The following is a 21,467-nucleotide window of genomic DNA, read 5'->3' on the forward strand; positions in this document are numbered from 1 at the left end:
TGAGAGCAACATGGATAAAAGTTCAAACCAAAGTAGAGAATATACTAACAGCATGTATGAATAAATGATTTGAAGTTCTCTGGTATCCGGTCATGGAAGGTCATTGACGCCGATATCGTTTATTATAAATAAAGATTAAAAGAATATTCAATTCAAACCAGAGAAGTAAATATGTTATAAAAGTTAAATAGCATTAAGTAAAGGCAATGGATATGGGAGGACATATAAGGAAAATCATATGTGATATATGGAGAGACATTAGGATTAACAGAATAGGTCCCTAAAGATGCGAAAAAACATTGTAAAGAGGAAAAAAAGATTGATTGACGAGCTAAGAGCATTAGCCATAAACTGACACCTGTGGAAGGACATGTCTGAGTCCTTTATTCAACTGTGGACTAGTTATGGCTGTTTATGATGATGATTATACAAGAACAATAAATGCAGCCTTTTCTTGTCCACTCCAAGACAAAGGACTCAGACAAGTTATTTCAACGTCTGGTGTTGGCTAGTTTTCATCACCGCGCTGACCAGTGTGGATTGATGATGGTAGGAGACTTTTGTCGGTTTAATCACAACAAACCACCATAGCAGGGAGGGTAGGCCTGACTAGTACAGCTTTTCTGATCATTGTGATACACAAACCCTTAGCTAAAATAACTAATAATTAAATTGACAATTACGTTTCAAAGGTCATGAGAAAAAAAAATTAATGAATAAGAAATATATTTAAAAATATAAGCGATATATGCCTAAATACGTTCAGATACATGCTCCTCTACATTACCAGAAATGGCATATCATAGAGGGCACCCATTACACAGGTACTTCAGTTAAGCTCTCTGCCATAAGGGGCATGCAAGTGTATGGGGCATGCAGAGATACTCCGCAGCTATCTCTGAAACGTAATGATCTTGCCAGTGAGTGCATAATTATAGATGACAAAGAGCACGGCATTACACTATTTCACATTTTACTGTGAGTCTGGTTTAGACAGATGGGAGAGTTTACATAGATGCTTGTTGAAAGTTCATTGTTGACCTCTGGACTGCAATGCTTGCAGCTTTAGCTATAATGAGTATGAAGTATTTGTTCTTGCTGTGAATGAGTCTAGGTCCATTCATTAGGTCTTTCAGGTAAGGTTTTCAGTAGCGGGTATCGGTGTAATTTTGGTATATGGCCCCTTGATTTCTGCGAGCAAGCACACATATTCTGTATGTTGTGGTAGTTTGTCTGATGCAGTCTTTCCTGTTACTTGCACATAACCTCTGGGTATGAATATTTGTATATTACGTTTCTACACTTCTGTTGGTCCTCCAAAGGTGATACTATTCCACATCACTTAGTTCACTGCTAGGTTTGGTAGCGGGTTTTCGGGAAGAAGTTGATTGATGACCCATCGTAAGATGCCACTTTCATCTTTATAAGCCAACAAAAAATTATGGAGTTGATAGATGATAAGGTTCTTTTCACATTTTTTAGACATCGATGGCTGTTTAACTTTATTAAGTTTCTTTTTTTAGTCTTTTTTATCATGGTTTGTATGTCCATTCTACTTACTACTGATGTTTTAATGATTCAGAGCATCCGCCTCTTTTGTTTATCCATCTTCAAACGTCGATAGGTTTTATGTACACCCTGGCTTTTAACTGGACATCTTGTTGTTTGATTAGTATATCAAAGAAAAGCCAGGTCATTTGTTGATTGCATTTTGTTGTAAAGTTGAGCTCGGAATATCTTATGAGTTTTTCAGCTAATTTATTTGTGTTATTATTATTATTTTTTTTCTTGGTGTGATGAAAACATGAATGAAGTTGCATCCACAGAGTCTTGGCCTATGAGTATTCAAGTTCTTTACTTCGATGGTCTCCATATACATATTTGCAATGAGACTCCCAAGAGGTGACCAAATGGCTGTACCATCTATTTATCGAAATACTTATCCGTATCTCCTTCAGAAAATTCTCAGCTATAGGTAGGAGTTGTGTATTGGGTATGTACACTTAATTCAAGATATCCTTGATGGGATATATATGAAAAGTGTATCCACATCGAAAGGGCAGTCTTCTTCAAGTCCTTTATCTTATAAGTGAATGAACTCAACTTATGACTAAAGTGAGGGAGATCCAGGTATGCAAGGGATAAGGATCTCTTTAGACTTTCACTTTTGTGATAGTAAGTAAATGAATTTGAGAGATTATATGTCTTACCAGGCTCCCCGTTTCATGAGTTTTAACAGTATCCTAGTAGTACCCCTGGGTCGTATCCATATTAACTGTTGATTGTTGACCATGGTTACAAGTTTCGACATCCTCTTCTTGCGTTCTGTAGTTTGGTCTAGGATCTTTCAGGAATTCTGCCTATTCCTGATCACAACGACCAAGGAGTGTTCACTTTTTCATATGACGATGACTGTGTTGTTGATTAGTTCTTTTGCAGTTTCCATTAAGAATTTTTAAAGGAGTTTGCATTGAAATGTTCCTCTCTGGCTTCCAGCAATCATTATGTCTTCTTTGACGGTCGGTGTTCTGTTGAGGTGCAAAAGCGAAACCTACACCCTTGAACATTATTGACAAATATTCAAACTAATGATTTTCATTAAAGCTATATGTCTAAACACAAGAATAAAGTAAAACGCCAAAACAGTCTGAAAACTAACGTAATAAATCAAAATAAATACCACAACCTAACATAAGCATCACCAAAATGGAAGATATATAGATATATGTGGGGAAAAGAACAGCGTCAACCACATAATAGAATGGAACATTAAAACGCACTGAACTATAGTTCCATGTCCTAACTTTCAACTTCCGTCAATCTGACGGAGCAGTCACTTCGACATTTTTGGTCATGATCATGGCCATCAGCATTAATATACTCCAAAGTGCATACAACTGCACAGTTCTTATCTACTTCAATGTTGTCAACAGGCAAATTGATAAAAAAACAATTACAAACTCCTTACTGACAAAACTATCTCACTGTATTTGAAATAAATATAAATAATTGATTCTGTTATCGACAACCACAGATAGAATAGTACTTATTAATAATTAATATATGATACTTTCAATAGTGTCATAAATAAATCCAACATTTAAGGTTGGCTATGAGCCAGATCCTCCAAAATTGACCAGTCAGTACCAAACAGATGGGGTAAGGCTCACTGTGATTTTTAGGAAGATATATGTCCCTAGATAGGAAAAAAGTGATAGCAGTGTATAGCTCTCTGCCATATATGTGTTATATAACTTGAAATATAATTATAAGTATGCCTCGCTTCGATGAAAAATATGATATTTGCTAAAATTGACAAAATTCATTTTTGGGAACCAAATAATGGCAATAATTTGCATACTGGATGTCAACTGAAATAGTAATAAGAATATAGAGTCTTTGTGTGGGTTATCAAAGAAAAATTCGGATAATGACTAAAAGTATGTTGAATTTAGAAGAAAAAAAAAAGTGGTCAAACTCACTTGGAGTTCAGAATTTTAATTTTGCGTTTTTTTTTTTTTTTTTTAGTGTTTTGAAAAAAGAAACTTCCAGAGTAATATTTTACCACTGAAAATCTTCAAAAGGATCCACTGCATTGGATTATATATTATTTTTTTTTTACTTAGTATTCTGATATTGTGGTTGTTTGCATACATATTTTAAACATACCCCCTAATCTTTATATTTTGAAACAAATTGTACTATCAAAATATTCTAGGATTATTCGTATACTTTTGGTTTAAACATACATAACGATAAAATGAAGAGACAAGTATATAACATACTAAATGCTATATTTTCAAAAAAGGAAATATCTAAATATATCAAAAAGGCCTAAAAATGGTGGGTAGCCTTGAATATTATTGACATCTGTATTTCACAACTATATCATTATTTTTTTTTTTTTAAGTAATTTAGTGTGGTTGCCAATAGCCTAGTACATGTGTTAACTTAATGGAAGAACAAACTAGAGGTGAGGCCAAAGAGTCATCTGGGAGATATTGTAGAGTTCGCAAGAAATCACGGAATATTGTCCCAAATGAGCACCTCACCAGTCCAAAACCTTTGAAGCATGGAAAGCCTTACTGAATGCTGCTCAAGTAAGAGACCACTCCCGTATACTGAACATTGCTCAATCGATGACAGACAAAGAGATTTCACTCATCATCTACCAGAGGAAATGTAGAAGTATTTTTGCAATGAAAAGAGATCTGGTCGCATTTAAATGAAGGCATGTCAAAACTTATCGAGGGAAGTTGGTGCTGGATGTACCTGAGCTAACCGACCGGCAAGAAAATCTTCATTAAAATCACGCATCTTTTACCACATGCACTTTTTGGAGAAACGTCCATGAGATACAAGGGTATATCAACTCAGAAAAACTAGTCCAATCTGTGGACTTCAGATTGGATCATACTCTTTGAGCTTGTGCAACACGCAGGTGTGACACCAAGATCTTAGCCTTAACGAATAGGGGCAGAGTTGCTGCTGAAACACATCATTATGCCTCCTGCTACAAGGGATTACATAGGACCAGCATTTAGCCATGAGAAAGAACCTACCCCTCCTCAATGAAATTATATTTTCCACGAGAATCAAGACAAAGCTTATGCAAAACTATTTCATATCATACAAACTGATATCATTCCCAACAAGCAAATTATCAGGATACAGTAACAGCGCTAACAGAAAAACTGCAAACAATACTATCTGCCATAGGCATGCATAGGCTAACAGAATCAACAAATAAGCATCTCCGTCGGAAATTGGAATAGTAATTTAGAGACTGTATTCAGACTTTTACTGACACCAAAGGAAAACTTTCTGTTGCACCTAATTGCATGAAAATGTAAAATATCGTAAGCGAGTGCTACTATATGGAAAGGGAGCTGAAACCTTGGAAAGATAAATCGACAAATATCTCTAAATCATTGATCAGTCATCATCATGTTTGAGAGCGACGATAAAGAATGAGAAAAAACAACAACCTGCTGCTATCACCATCCGATGTGGACAAAGAATCATTTACTGCACAAGAATGCCTTCGACTATTTTTGATTGGTCTACCATCTGGTGATCCAGAAAATAAACACCCTTCACGGAGAGTAACAATGCTCAAGGAATCCTTCAGTGAAGATCTAGTGTATGCAGTGATATGTGGTGTGCTGAAGCCACCAAAACATATATTGCTTTCGTACATGGTTAAGACATTCACTGATAATACAGAGTTGATATGGACGTTGAACAGATTAGGGCATGGGATATCCAATATCAGCTGGAAGATTTAGCTAACATAAATCAGCAGACACTTACAGCAAAAAGTATTCAACCATGCATGTTTACCAACTTGGCATGGGATAACATTGATAGATTGGAAGAAACCCCGAGCAGAAAGGGAACATCATACCATGTGAATAGTATCATGGTACAGGACAGAGTTTATGGACCACATCTTCCAAAAATAGTGCTTCCTGAGATAGACAAGAAAAAAGCAAAGATCTTTCAATGTCTCTGATCACGAATTGACAATATATATCGAGGAAGTAGATGGCTAACTATTTCTTCATTTTTTACATAATGGATATCCAGCCATTGTAATCAGCTCCGAGGACACCGACGTATTCGTCACGGCATTGACATTTCATAATGAAATTGCATAAATTTTTTTCCAGAAATGTGCACCAAGGCACGAAAACGACTCCTTGACATTATCAAAATAGCAGTTTCATTTGACAGAGATGTTTATCATGGATTTATAGGGATGCATGCTTAGTCAGGTTGTGACACTGCCAGCACATTTGACGGCAAAGGCAAACTTGGAGCGCTTAGACTACTTAGGTGTAGCAAGACTGTCCAAGAAACGTTTGCTTAGTTGGAATAAGAATGGAATATGACTAAGGAGCTCATAGATAAGGTGGAGCATTTCCCGGGTCTCATAAATGCCTCCAAGTCTTGCACAACGGAACTCAATAGCCTTCAATACCATCTTTTCTGTGCAAAGAAGGTGGGGATTGAGAGCCTAAAATTGCCTCAGGGCAATGACTACTTTTGTAAGCATGTACAGCAAGTCAATTAACAGGGAGCAATTTGGAAAAGAAACCTTCAGAGGCATCCAATAACACCCAATCCAGTTGGAAAAGGATGGAAATGGGATGATCAGCATGCAAAAACTCTGACTGTGGACTGGATGAGGGGTCAGCTAGCACCCCAGACTCTCCTGGATTTGTTGGTCTGGAATTGTTCCATGAGCTGCAAGCTATCAAGGTGTGACTGCATGTCCAATGGACTAAAATGTACAGAAATATGTAAACTTGCTACTTGTGACAATCAGCCTTTGTCTCTTGAGCCAGACAATGAAAGACTCGACAAGGATAATATTTCTGACGGGTAGGAAGATTACGGATTCTGAGCCAAATATGGTTATGGTGTGCATTTGAAATGAGAGACACTTGAATTGTTCTAATATATCCTGTTCCATCTTATGTACAATACTATGTGCTCTCTTTACTTATTTGAAGCATCATATATAATCAATGGTATAGAATGTGGGCGGATTAGACAGAAGGGCGGGTGACACTGTCTGATGGGATGTTTTAATTTTTTATATATTGCAATAGTCTTTAACTGTGTCATAATACACAGTTAAACCAAAATTACGCTGAGTCACCACGTCTACCAAAAGTACACAAATAGACCTAATGAGTTCAAACGCTATAATTTGTTCCAAAATATCTAAATTAGGTGATATGGTTGAAATATCTGTTCAAACAACCACAATAACAGATTAGTGACTAAATAAACGATATATTGCAATAAATTGGTTCCTTATGGAGATTTTTAGGGGTCAAATGTTACTCTGAAGGTTTTTCATTTTCGAAATACTGACAAAAATATACAATGTCAATTCTAAACACCAAGCGATGTCCACTACATTTTTTTTTTACTATATTTAACATATTTTCTTGTCATTATTTAAAAATCCAATTGACAACAACACTAAAGTTATTTATGCTTAGTACAATATTAGTTGTCATCCAGTATGCTAATTATTGCCACTCTTTGGTGCTTCAAAAATATACTTTAGCAAAATTTGACAAATATCCCATTTTTCGTCGAAGCGAGGCTGGCTTATAATAATATATCAGGTAATAACACAGGGATGGCCGAGAGTTATATACTGCTATCACTTTCTTTTTTTTTATCTAGGGACATATATCTTCCTGAAAATCACAGTGAGCCTTACTCCATCTGTATGGGTCTGACCAAATCCCTTGGTTCATAGCCTAATGGATACATTACACTTGTGCATATTGTCCCTATAATTGCTTTTAAAAATCATTACTATTGCTTGCAAAAACCATCTGAGCGACGTGATAAAAATTATTCGTAATTAAAATACTTTAATAGTGACCCACGAAGATGGCGTGCACAGCATATACATACATAGCTTGCTAGAACAGATGACCAGTGAGTAATGTTTATGAATGAGCAGAGCGAGCTACGGCAAAAACCATTTGAGGGACTTGATATTAATAATATTTTTAGTTAATAATGATACTTTATTTCATCATAATCATATGCAGTTTGACCAAAAAAAAAAAAATATAAAGAAAAAAAGGAGAAAGAGGCGCGCAGGTAATAAATTTCAGAGAGGAGTGAGAAGGAGAGATATGTATTTTCAAAAGATTAAAGAAGAGAAGCTGTATGAAGACCAAGGTCGCCAGCAGTGGACAGAGTTTCTGAAACAGGGTGACTGACCGGCTTGAAAAGCCTTCCTGGCGCCTGGTGAGAAAGTGAGAAAGAAAGGTAATGAATTTCAGTGTGCAATCATAACACTTCCTAAACACGTCCCGTTTAAAAAGCTTTCAGTGCTGTCCTCGACTATCTAGATTAAAGAAAGAAAAGTAAACAAACAAACTCTCAATTATACTAACAGTCTTACGCTCTACAATCAACTATTACACTAACTGTCTTTTTCTCTTCCTGGGTCTACCTCTCGCGCCCTGAAAGCAATGGCAAAACAAACTAAAACTGAGATACCAGAAAGTCTATAAGGACTTCTATCTTGAACATTTTTCCTCCAGAGTTTGGCCCCTGAATATAGAGACATTTGAGATCTAAGTTCAGGAGTAACCTCTGGTGGTTCAGTAATTCTATCCCAGCTTTCTTATCGCTAATTGTCTTCTAACGTAGCATGTAATAATAAAAAAGAAAAAAAAAAGTTTAAACAGCTAGTAGCCTCAGCTAAAAATAACCTGCTGAAATCATGAAGGTTAACACATCCTTCCATACGCCATATGAAGAAAAATGCTATAGCAAATATCTGGAATCCTTAGGCCAGATTAATCGTCGATGAAGTATATCAGCATCGTGATAGATGTTTAGCCTCAGGGATTCCGCACTTCATAATCATAATGAAGTAGCATCCCCAAGCGCTGAAGTATAGGGCAGAAAACAGCACGTTACTTGACAGAAAAGACGTAGAATGAGAGTGATGAATTAATTCTGAAATATTATTACCAATATGGATATACATTTGGAATATCTAAAATTAACCCATTTTCAGCACTCTTTCAATGACATGAAATAGAATTCAAAATGTTGATGATTTCCATCCACGAAAATTTAGTAAGCATCTGAAAGGAATAATTGGCTTATTTTGACCTCTGACTTCCAAAGAAGACGTCCATTGGAGCCTTTTTTATGCAGAATAACTACTGATATGAATAGCAATTCAGGTAGTTTCACCAGCGTTCAGATGAAATAAAGTACACTGTTAAGAGTTTCCATAAAAAAACCGTAAATGTCTGGCAACATTTATTCCAGGATTTTACCGTTTTAAAAACGGATATATTGACGTAAAGGAGTGATACTACAGTCACTAACCCGTAAAAGATAATAACAAAGTAAGGTAAAATTACGGTCGCCAGTTTTCCACTGAAATATGGTTAGGAATAGTGTATTTTTACAGATAATCTCCGATTAAAATCACGTTTTTTTCTAACAGTTTAGGTGACTAATTTGAATGTTATATATATATATATATATATATATATATATATATATATATATATATATATATATATATATATATATATATATACAGAACTGGCAGAAAAATCCAATTTCATTGTTCGAAGAAACTACTTAACTTGTACTAATAGCAAATTCATGTGGCATATTTTTCTCTGTGCTTGTAATAAAGTTTTGTACGAAGGGTCTTGCATGCAATAATGAATATGTGAGTTAGATGTAGGGAGTTTACTTAGCTATGCATAGATTTCAGGTTAATTACTATCTATGTCATATGAAATGTATAAATATATTTAGTGAATATATTTCTATTTAACACAAATACTAAAAGATTATATTACAGAGTTGACAAAACGTGATACTGTGTGTTTAATTTCTTTATAACTTATACTGTGCTGGCTCTTATCAAATGATATAGATATAACAATAATGATAAATTATTTTTTAAAGAAAAAAAAAACTCCTATGATTATCACATCAGAAAATGCTGTATTACTCTCACACACAATATTTAAGCCTGCGTATACCTGAAAGAAAAATTTTATAATATCCTAGAATCAAAATCAAGCAGATGGAAATTATTGCTTTCTCGTTTCTAAAACTATCATGGTTCCAAGTAAGTTCTTTCACATATATGCAGGCCCTTCTGCATGCATTTTCTTTTCGCGTGTAAGTCATAAAAAAACAAAAAAAAAATTGAACAGCCGGGACTAATTCTTTCATTTCTTTTCTTTGCAGTTTAATACCTCATGAATGTTACCGTTCCGTGGCCAGTTAATGCAAGTTACACCTCCTCCTCCCCCACTTCCTCCCACCCCTCCCTGGGTACCGAGACGACGATATCAACGGCGGAAACGTTGGCGAAGGATGACCAACTGTTCGCAGACACCTACCAGGACTTGACTGGGGAGTATTGGAACAATTCGGAGAGATTCATTGCAGAGTACAATCTCTCTTGGGCCAGGGACCTGGGAGTACCACCGGAGTGGTTGATTAACCACGCCCGTGCTAACATCCCTGGGGAACTCCACCTGGTCGTGGCCTTTATTCTTTCCGCCATAGGACTTTTGGGAACCGCTGGGAACGCTGTAGTTCTTTGGGTTTTCACCAGGTGAGGGTAATCATAGTTATGCTGTTTTAACATCACGTGAATCATCACTTTCGGCCAGATGCTTTACCTTTTCCAAAAATACCTAATTTTACGATATAAAGATTATTAATCGCTTATATAATGCCAATTCATAAATAATTATGACAATGTCGATACACTACAGAAAATATATATCAAATGAAGTGCCTATTTTCAAGTTGAAATTTCTTTGTCCAAGTATTTATAATTACAGGTACACATTTCCTTTTCATAATTTTTCAAATGTGATACTTGCCAATTTCTGAGCTTTATTTAACAGATGAATATATATATATATATATATATATATATATATATATATATATATATATATATATATATATATATATATATATATATATATATATATATATATATAGTTTAATTATTATATACCCTTTACCACTGATTTTACTATCTTGCCTTTGCGGAAGATTTAAGGTAAAGGTCTTAATTATATAATAATAAGTATTGCGTACTGTAATCACTTAATTCCATGGTTTCATGTTATATGAATAAGATAATCAAAAGATTTAGTTATGGCCACAACATTAAAACGTTCGCTACCAAACCCAGTTAATCAGAATAATACCTTTTCTACCAAAGTCAGTTTAACAGCATAATACTTCTGGTTCCTAAAGATAGGTCGACATGGTAAAAACAACTTTTTTCTATTGAAAGGAGCCACCACAACAGAAACATAATGATTGGGTTTGTATTTGATCAAATGCCTCGACATTTTGTATTAGAGCAGTCTTACCGGGCTTTTCACAATTTATTTTCGCGCCATAAATGTGAATCTCCGTTTCGACCACATGGGTGGTAAGTACCTTGTGACGTTACAAAATAGATGCGAGAAGCTGATGTAAACAATCTAGATTTGCTAGATCACAAGATTTAGCTTCTTAGAAAAGTTATTTATGATCGATTGTTTGAGAACTTATGCATTGTAGCCTCGCAGGAGTGTTGTAGCCGGGCGCTCGAATTCAGTAGGTAAAAATTCCCCCTGTGGGTTGATCAAGCGCAACGCACAAGGGCTGAATGGACGCCCAGCCAAACCTTGCGACTTTAGGATCTTCATACTTTAATAAATTATTTAAAGAATCAAATGGTCTCGTTTGGCCACACTATTAAATAAAGAAAAAAAATCATAATAATAATAATAATAATATTTATTTAAAAAATAATTACAAATACACCTACATACATTTCATTTCTAATGCCAGGTATGTTCACTGTTGAAAACTTTTGAAATTAATTTTGCGATGGGGAATTTAGATATTTCATCTTATATTTCATGCTCAATTTAAAGGTTTAGAGTATTTCTCTCTCTCTCTCTCTCTCTCTCTCTCTCTCTCTCTCTCTCTCTCTCTCTCTCTCTCTCTCTCTCTGAACTCATAGTGACATAAAAAGATTATCAAACCTAGCATCTTATTTCACTGACCGTCATAATAACATTGACGAGAACACTATATTAAGATCTAGATAATACTAAACACCGTGTCCGTATTAGCATGAGGAACTTGAGATTTACCATCAATATTTCCATTTGGATTCAGCCCCGTAATCTTTGTGCAAACTGGATTCGTGAATCCACACTTGGTATAAGCATCCCCATTCCATATTCTCAAAACATGCATTCTTAGTTCTTTGGTCTTTCGCACGTATATCCAAAGTCATCGGAATTAAAGGTCCATAGTGCTCCATGAACCAGTCATAAAGTGCTTCCAAGTTGATGCTCAAGATACAAAGGGATTTTTTATTGTAAAGTATCGTTTTGCAAATGAACAAAATATATTTTTTCCAGAAGATGTATTAAAAGTTTCACAGATAATCTTATATAGGATTTACTAAATAAGATGTGATTTTTTACGGAAAACTTAATTTACGAAAACATTATATTTGGTAGCTTGGATAAATTATCGATAGACAGCGTGTTAAACAGATTTTATACACTGAATCCAAGATTTGATATACAAATTGTATGATATCAATGCCTTCTTCTTATATAATAGATATTTCAAATGAGGTCTTCGTGTATGTGTTAGAAATGGAGAGCAGAATATGACACTCCAGTGATAAAAAAGACTCTCTCTCTCTCTCTCTCTCTCTCTCTCTCTCTCTCTCTCTCTCTCTCTCTCTCTCTCTCTCTCTCTCTCTCTCATCCTAACTTGTACGTAAACCAACACCACCTCTCTATATTGAATTTTTATATATCATGCCTTCAATTTATTTCCTTTCCTTTCATCAACTTTATCTGATTAGTTTCAGTTTATCTTATTTTATTCCTTCCGGCATAATAAATTGCAAACATTTTAGCTTTAATACCTAGAAGTAAACAATACTATGTAGCCCAAAATATTTCATGTGATTATGTTATTCAATATAAATTTCGTATAGACGAATATACTCTCGGAAATTCTATCAATTACGAGATGTGTATAGATGAATTTACTGTGTATTATTCTTTCCTGCATATGAGAGATCTGTCCAGAGAGACCTAGCGTAACATATTTCTAGCTACCTTCCCTAAAAGCTTTCATAGATTTGTCTTATTTTAAGGAGGATTTTTTTTTCTTTCTGTAAATATCTTATTTCATAATGGATAGATTTCAACTTCACTGATTTTTCCCTGGCTACTCTCTCCATATAGTTTGAACCGATATGGTTCCAGAATTGCTAGTGACTGATCTCCGTTATCTGCTACATCTTTGTTTATATTGTCTGAATTTTCACGTGCTTAGCTCACAGCAAACAATGTGGATGGCGTCATCAACTTGTCTTTCCATGACGTCACACAATTGCGGAGCAGCCATTGCCAAATCTCGTAGTCTGGTTACGTCCTGCACTTGCTGGTGTAATCAACTGAATCAGCAAACGAAAATGTGGCCGAGTGTTTATTGATTTATTGTTCCGAGTGAATTATAAATTGAAATTGTTTATTTTTTCAAGATTTATTTTAGGCATGGCAGCCCACCTCCAAAGTCAGTTAATCAGCATAACACATTTGCTACTAAAGTCAGTTAATCAGGTTATTTACTGTATAGATGGGTAACCACAAAGAAAAGGAAAACCTCTAGGAAACATGAACATAATGAACCTCTTCGTGGTAATGTTAGGGGCGAGCAACACTGCTGAAAACCTTTTGTAAATACAAACAAAATTAAAAAAATACAATCTTATACAGGACATACTCATTATCATGGGAAATCCAAATGTGGCCCTGACTAAGCATAATATCATTTTATTACATACTATGAAGTGGTGTTAATGAATTTATTCAAAAGAAAACTACTTAACCTCTAGGTGTTGTTAATCATGGATCTATCCATGTAATTTCATAAATGAAGTATTGTTCTTGCAATATTACTTTTAATAGCATTTACTTCCCTGGATAATAAATCTCTGTTAAACTTGAAATAGCAAAGTGATTTGAGTAGCTTTTACCCATCAGTAAACATTACTCAAACTTGGCCATTATATTTAGAATGATCCCTTGATGGATTTTGTGAAAATCTGAAAAAACAGGTGGCCAATTATTTATGGTTTCATAAATAGTTCCAAATCTTAGGTATGTTCGCAAAAAAAATAAAAAAAAAATACTATGTAAAAGAAAAAAAGAAACCTGACCAATTTACTAAAATATCCTATGTCAAAAAGTAATAGACAAAGAATAAACTGTCTCAAGTCAATGAAATTGTTAACACCTAAGAAAATATGGATGACAATTTTTATATTAAGTGCAGATATTGGCTAGATAATCTAAGCAATGGAAGAAGATCCACAAATAAAACATCGTAAATTTATTGAAAATTAAGTTATATGGGAAGCTGTATTTACAGTCACTTAATACTACTACTACTACTACTACTACTACTACTACTAATAATAATAATAATAATAATAATAATAATAATAATAATAATAATAATGATAATAATAATAATAATAATGATAATAATAATAATGATAATAATAATAGTAATAATAATAATTGAATACATTGAGGATATCATAACGTGGAGAAAGGGTTTTTCATATCGACATGATCAGTAAAGCTTTACTATTCAGGGCCACCTGTACTTAAAAGATTTGCTGTGGGCCATCAGACGAAAATCCCCCACCATCATCAATTTGTAGTTAACCAGCGTGGTGATGCAATAAAGACATGTCAGAGGCCTTTGTCCTACAGTAGACTAGAAGTTAATGCATTCGTTGCTGTTAAGGTTGAAGGAGGAAAAGGACTCGTCAATATGGAAGATTGTGTCAACATCGAAAGTAGAGCACTATCACAGTATCTTAAGACTGGTGAAATGGATAGCCAAGGAGTGCTAGGGAAAAAGTGATAACGGAAAATGAAGACCTAGAAATGTATAAAGAGAGAACAGAAAATTGAGACTAGAACAATGGAAAAGAAACCTAATGCATGGACAATCCCTGGGACAAACTGAAGAATTGGCTAGTAAGGTGTTCCACTCATTTTTCATACAAACTTGTACAATATACCGATTTTTATTTTTTATCTTATCACTCTCTCCTCCATGAACTGATAATAGACCAACCTGTGTTATCATGCTAGATCATGTTTTATCATTTTTAAAATTTTTGTGAAGTTCTTGCTCGGAAGTCCGTGTATAAAAATTTGATGATTGTTTAATAAGGTTTAGTAGTTTTAACTCTCCTCCCAATTACCACCTAAGGGCTCTTGCACATTAGTGACCATCGAAGTTTCTAGCTCCCTTTTGCCTTCCCCCTCAATGCTGTCATGCTGTTTGATGATGCAACCCTCCGACCATGCCTATCATATCAACACTACACCCATAAAAGTACCATCCTTCACAAGACCAAAGGCATCTGCCCGGTTTCCCCGTGCCAAGGTCCAGTTTTGCATTAGGGGCGCGGATCGCTCAAGCACCAAAGCAGATTATGCTCTCATGGCGATCCGCAAAGACACTTTCTAGAAATCTCAGGTTGGCTTTGCGTACAACGCCCTCAAGACACGTCTCCTGGATCAGTACTAACTATTGCCAGCTGCCAGTATAGCCAAACCTTTTCAGCTCTATCAACAACCATTGGGGGACCAAAAGGCTTTGCTAGCTCTAAAAGAAATGACCAGTATCAATCGCCTGCAACATGCCGCACACGGCTCTCCTCAGCAGGTGAACCTACTTAGTGCTCTTTGGGTACGACGCTTACCCAAACTTATGCGGTCTGTCATCTCCGTGACAATACCTTGCCTATGAGGGACCTGATGACCAAAGTTGACGCTCTTATGGACAGCCTCTTCACCACCTTCAAGACCTCCGACAATGCTTACACTCCTGATGAAGAGGACAACTATTCAACATCAGGTAAATCTAATGAGAATGCTGTAGGACACAGACGCCCACCCAATTATATGCGGGAGCAGCAACAAAGCTGCCCACCACCCACATATGCCACCACTCACTCACGCCTCAACCAATGACCTCTACAGCCATTCACTGATGCCAATTGACTGCAATTATGCTACTACCACCCCAGGTTTGGGTCTGCTGCGAAAAAGAATGGGCAAACGGTTCTTAGTGGCCAGAAAACGTGTAAATAGGCCATCCCCTGTGATGGTGTCCTCCCTATCACTAGTATTTTCTCTTTACATTATGCAGGTACAGCATACAATGTTTAATGGAGAGAGGTGCTTGCTGTTTTCTTCTATCATGGCCACTCACCTTGAGAGAACTAGTCAGTCTAAGCCTACCAATGTACCCCTGGTAGCTGTCAACGGATCCCCACCCATGGGTTCAACACTAACATTATTGGAAGTAGAAAATATTAATGGAAGTTTCTCGTCACTGGAATCACAATGCCAACCCTCGGTGTGGATTTTTTCTCCTATTTTCTCCTCCTGATTGATGTTGCTCACTAACAGTTTCTAAACGCGAACTCTTACTCGGCGACACCTCTCCAACCAGGCCCCTTCCAATCTCTTCCTCTCCACAAATAGCGCACCACAGATGCCTAACCCACCTCCTCACGCCATACCTGGAAGTCTTCCATCCAGAACTTCATCAAACGCCCAGGGTTCCACAAAATAAGGTATTTACCATATTAAGACAACAGGGGCTCCAGTGTTCACCAGATTCAGGCAAACAAACATCTGGTGAAATGGAAAAAAATGGCCATTGCCAGAAGGCCTTCAGCCCATGGCCGTCACCCTCACACATTGTGTTGAAAAAAGATGGTTCCCTGCGTCCGTGTGGGGATTACAGGCGTTTGAACGGGCAGACAGATATGGATCACTGCCCCCTTCCAAACATCACCATTGTGACCACCTATTTGCAAAAAGCAAAGATTTACTCCCCACTCAACCTCCTGAGGGGTATCATCAGATGCCCATGAACCCAGAAGACATCACCAAGACTGCCAACACCAACCCTTTAGTAAATACACCTTCAACAACTTCTGTTTTGGCCTTTAAGGCTGGGGCAACTTTTCATTACCTCATGGATGGAATCTTATGAGACCTCCCCTTCTGTGTATGTTACATAGACAACATACTTGTGTTTTTTCCTTCAAAGAGGAACACCTCCGTTACCTATACATCATGATCGAGCATCTACAATGGAACGGCTATGTAGTCCGGAACAACCAGTGTACCTTTGGGGCCAACAAAATATTGTTCTTAGGGCACCGCATCACACCTGAAGGATTCCAACCTCTCCCTGAAAAGGTACCAGCGTTTCAGAACTTCCCCATGCCTGGACCGTCAACAATAATTCTTGGGTAATATTAACTATTATCACTGTTTTTTGCCAGCCATCAGCGCCAATCTTGCCTCCCTCCACGCTTCCCTGAAGGGCTAGCCAAAAGACCTAAAGTGGGGTCCCCTTCAAGAAGCGTCTTCTCTAACATGAAAAAAATGCCCTATCAATTACTCTTGCTCTCACTATTCCTCTCCACATGCACTTCTTATTTTCTCCCTCTGTGCCAGTGACGTCCCTATTGGTGCAGTACTCGACCAGGTGGTCAAAGGCTTGCCGCACCCATTGGCCTTCTTCAGTAGGAAACTGCCTAAGGCAGAATCCTAATACTCTACCTTTGACAGCAAATTGGTGGCGGTTCACTTGGCTGTCCATCACTTTCGCAACTTTGTCATTCGCACCGACCACATATCTCTGGTGCACACTTTCACATGACAGTCCAATACCTTGTATGCACGTCAACACTGACATCTCTGCCGTGGCTAAATATAATTGCACCATTTAACCCTCCCCTGGGAAAATGGATCCTTTTCCCAATGCCGGGTCAAGAAACCAATTTGCCCGCATTCAACTGGGATTATCCAGAGTACCAAGTGTGTAGTATATCCTGCACATCCCTCGGTTAGATTTCCCTCCCTCTTGACGACTCCAATGCCACCCTCCTCTGTGACGTCAGTACTTGTGGACCAAGACTATGGATACCAACTCCCATGCTCCGACTGGTATTTAATTTAGTTCATGGCCATACACATCCCTCTCACCATTCTACCAAAGACGAAAATCATTTGGCACAGGATTACTAAGGATGCTATGGATTGGGTCCGCATTTATACTTCACTCCAAACCTCCATAGCATATTGACTCCTGGAATCAGGAGTAGGCACCTTTCCTTAAATTTAGCGTTGTTTTGACCACATTCAAGTCGATGTGGTAGGTCCCCTATCCACATCACAAGGACAATGTTACCTGTTTATTGTAATTAACCACTCCAATCGTTGGTCTGAAGCCATTCCCATGGAAACCATAACATCTGCCTCATGTACATCTGCCTTACTCTGTGTGGATAGCAAGATTCGGTATCCCTGAGCATATTACTTCTAACAGCGGTTCTACTTTCACATCCTATTTGTGGACATTATTTGTGAGTCTACTGAGTATCACCATGCATCAGAAAATGACCTACAACCCTGTTGCCAACGGAATGGTAGAACGTTTTCATCCCATCTGTCAAAGAAGCTTTGATGTCGCGCTGCATTGACTCCAACTGATTTTCTAAGTTTCCCTTGGTCTTTTGGGATTAATAACTTCTACTATAGACGCCCTAGATGTCTTGGCAGCTGAACTGATGTATGTGGACCTGTTGGTCAGCTTGTTGAGTTTATTCCGTCTACAACCTCCTCCGATAATCTCCAGCACCTTGGGCACATTGTGGGAAAATTTACTTTATGCTGCCAGACTTACAAGTCCCCAACAAAGTAACACATGCCAACAAACCTGTACTCAGCAACGCATGTTTTCTTTTACAATGACACTGGCAAGCCACCGCTAATGCCTCCTTACATGGGCCCTTTCCTTGTATTCCGTGGTATGCAGAAAGAATTCTTAATTAACATCCATGACAAAGAAGACTGGGTCTCCATTGATTGCCTAAAATCTGACTGTATCCTTCCAGATGACCCGCCTACAATATACCTCTCAAGAAAGGGATGCCCTATTTCATATGTATGTAATTTTTAATGGGGGGGGGGGGCGCATATACTGCATGGGTTTCATACATGCTCATACACTGTAAAGGTTTAAATTTTTATTATCACTTGCTCTTTCCTGCACTGTTAAAAGACCAACTTATGTTATCGTGCTAGCTCATGTTTTATTATGTTTGAATTTTTGTGACGTTATTGCTTGCAAGTTCCTGTATATAAACTCGATGCTTGTTTAATGAAAGTTAGTTGCCTTCACTTCCCCTCTCAGTTATCACATAATGGTTCTCCCGCACAAAGGAAACATGTCAGTGGCTACAGAGAGGAAAACTTAAGAAGGAGACTGAATGAATGATAATGGCCGGATAAGATGATCTTGTGCGGCCAATATCAACAAGTAAAAAACAGAAATAACACCTCTTCAAATTGCAGGAAATTTATTGTAATAAAAGACACTATTAGCCACATCGTCAGTAAATGTTCAACACTTGCTCAGAATCAAAACAAGAAACATGATAGAGTGACTAAAGCTCTTCATTATAGTCTCTTTAGAAAATATCAGTAACAATACAGTAACAAATGGTATAAACATCAGCTGAAAAACTGTGGTGAAAATGATCAATTTAATCTACTTCTAGACTTCAGTATAAGGATGGACAGGGTAATACAAGTGCATTGAGCAGACATTGCTCTAGTCTACAGTACAAGAAAATAAAAAGAAGTATCCCTCATACATGTCGTCGTACCGTGGGACTCAAGAGTGGAAGCTATAGGAATATGCAAGAAAAGTGATGCCTGTATTTATAGAAGTAGGGACCATATGTAAGTCATTGAAAAGAAATCTTGAAGAAGTGGGAGCCAATATAGCCCCAGCACTTGTGCAAAAGAGTGTGTTTCTTAAAATTCTTAAAACAGCACATATAGTGAGGAAAGTGATGGATTTTTAAGGATGCTGGATGCAGTCTGAAACCGCACACTATGAAATACCCATCTCTGGGGACTGATTAACAACAACAACAACAGAAGAAGAAGAAGAAGAAGAAGAAGAAGAAGAAGAACAACAACAACAACAACAACAAGAAATATTTACAAGAAACAAAGAGGCAAGAGAGAAGGAAGAGGAAGGTATCTGATAAATCTTTAATCTCAAATCTTTAACGACACACAGTGTTTCACAGGCTGATCTGGAAGGTATACAGAATTTATACAATTTAACTTCATGAATTTATTGTGTCCAGTTATGATATTATATGCTTCATATTATCCCATTCCTAGGATTGAAATTTTTTTATAATATATTTCTATGAGGGACAACGACCTCCACAGATCTCCAGGTACTAGGTAATCTTCTACACAGAAGAGTACTTCCCAGAGCCCCTCAGATGCTTCAGGTGTCAGACGTTTGGACACCACAGGAGCCACTGTACAGGGCTGAAGGTCAGTGCAGTTTGCAGCACCAGACAGTACCCTACAGCCCACTGCATCATCAAATTCAATGCCGGACAACACACCATTGCCAAGTGCCCCAACTGCCGAAAAACTTACCATGAATGGCAAAGAGATGCTCAGCATAACTTCAACATATCGCCGACCTCCAGATATCAGATTGCCATTACAACTTGCAGCCACAGCATCCACGTTGAACATACCAACTTCCTACCAATCCCACCTCTCCTTAAACCAACCACACCATCCAACTTAATCCTACTTCATCCAGACATGCAATTCCTGATCTTTCCTCGCCTCATCCTCTCCTAGAACCCAAAACCTCCTCCAAAGTCACAAAGAGCACCCTCCTATACTACTTTGATATCTTCATTATTAAGATGCACCTCTCCTTCCATCCCTTCCACTTTCTCTAAGCAAACACAACCAAAATCCTCCTTACCAGTAACCGACGCACCCATGTCCAATTCCTTAAATGATACCCCTGCCTCCCTAGTCCTGCTGTCAAAAGCCGTACAAACACCTCATGCCCCTCCACTCCCTTCAAACTACCCTCCACTGATTGGAACGAGCTTGACCCCATCACTTGCCCAATGGGGGCCTTCATAGCTACCTTTTTAGATAGCCTTGGCAACTTTTTAAAGGCACATAGAATTAAGTTTTCACAGCAATCCCTAGATCATTTTATTTTCAACAGCGCCACCCAAAACCTCCAAACCCTAGTCCCTTCATAGTCCCTCCAACAAATAATCCTGGCACGAACAAACTCAACAACGAAGAAACTCTCAACAACACCAAAGTGAAAGCGCTCCAATAGAGTGCCTACACTCTCAGAAACAAGCTCGTCTTCTTACAATCCCAAACCTCAGTAAAAAATCCAGGCATTATTGTGCTGCAGGAAACCTTGCTAAGGGAGAATACACCATTCTCATTCTCAGGATACAAAGTGTTTACCACGTCTCTAACACCAAAAACGAGAGGATTAATTACTCTCATCAAGAATAGCATCCCATCAAAATGAGTTTGAAGCATCGATTGTGGTCCAGAGGCAGAGATACTTAGTGTTTATGTGTCTCTGCTAGCCACATCCCTCACAGTCCGCAATGTCTATAAATCTCCAAACAAAAACATCAATGCAGAGGGGCTCCTTGCCACCACCTCTGTGGATAATACAATCATTGCAGGCAATTTCAACTCCCATCATCCGTTTCTGAACTCAATATTGGTATCAAATCAGAAAGGCCAACATTTGCATACCGTACAGCTAGAATATCCGACCGTAACATTGCTTAACAATGCATTATAAGCAACTGATCTTAGGGGCAGTCATTTAAACCTCACCTTCCTGTCAAACACCATCCAAAGGGGTGCTAAATGGTGACTGCATCCTGTGCTAACGAGTGATAATTTTTCTGTAGA

At 37.5% G+C, this 21,467-nt stretch overlaps 1 protein-coding gene across 1 annotated transcript in view; it reads left to right on the forward strand.

Moving 5' to 3' along the window:
* Positions 1-441: 441 nt before the first annotated feature.
* The window catches only part of LOC137620898 (rhodopsin, GQ-coupled-like), a 53,977-nt gene continuing 32,951 nt past the window's right edge, over positions 442-21,467 (forward strand). The window contains exons 1-3 of the mRNA XM_068351343.1: positions 442-549; positions 767-920; positions 9,808-10,144. Of these exons, the coding sequence (XP_068207444.1) occupies positions 442-549; positions 767-920; positions 9,808-10,144 (599 nt within the window). The remainder of the gene's footprint in view (positions 550-766; positions 921-9,807; positions 10,145-21,467) is intronic.

This window comes from Palaemon carinicauda, chromosome 27 (assembly GCF_036898095.1).
Source record: "Palaemon carinicauda isolate YSFRI2023 chromosome 27, ASM3689809v2, whole genome shotgun sequence".
NCBI classification, from domain to species: domain Eukaryota; kingdom Metazoa; phylum Arthropoda; class Malacostraca; order Decapoda; family Palaemonidae; genus Palaemon; species Palaemon carinicauda.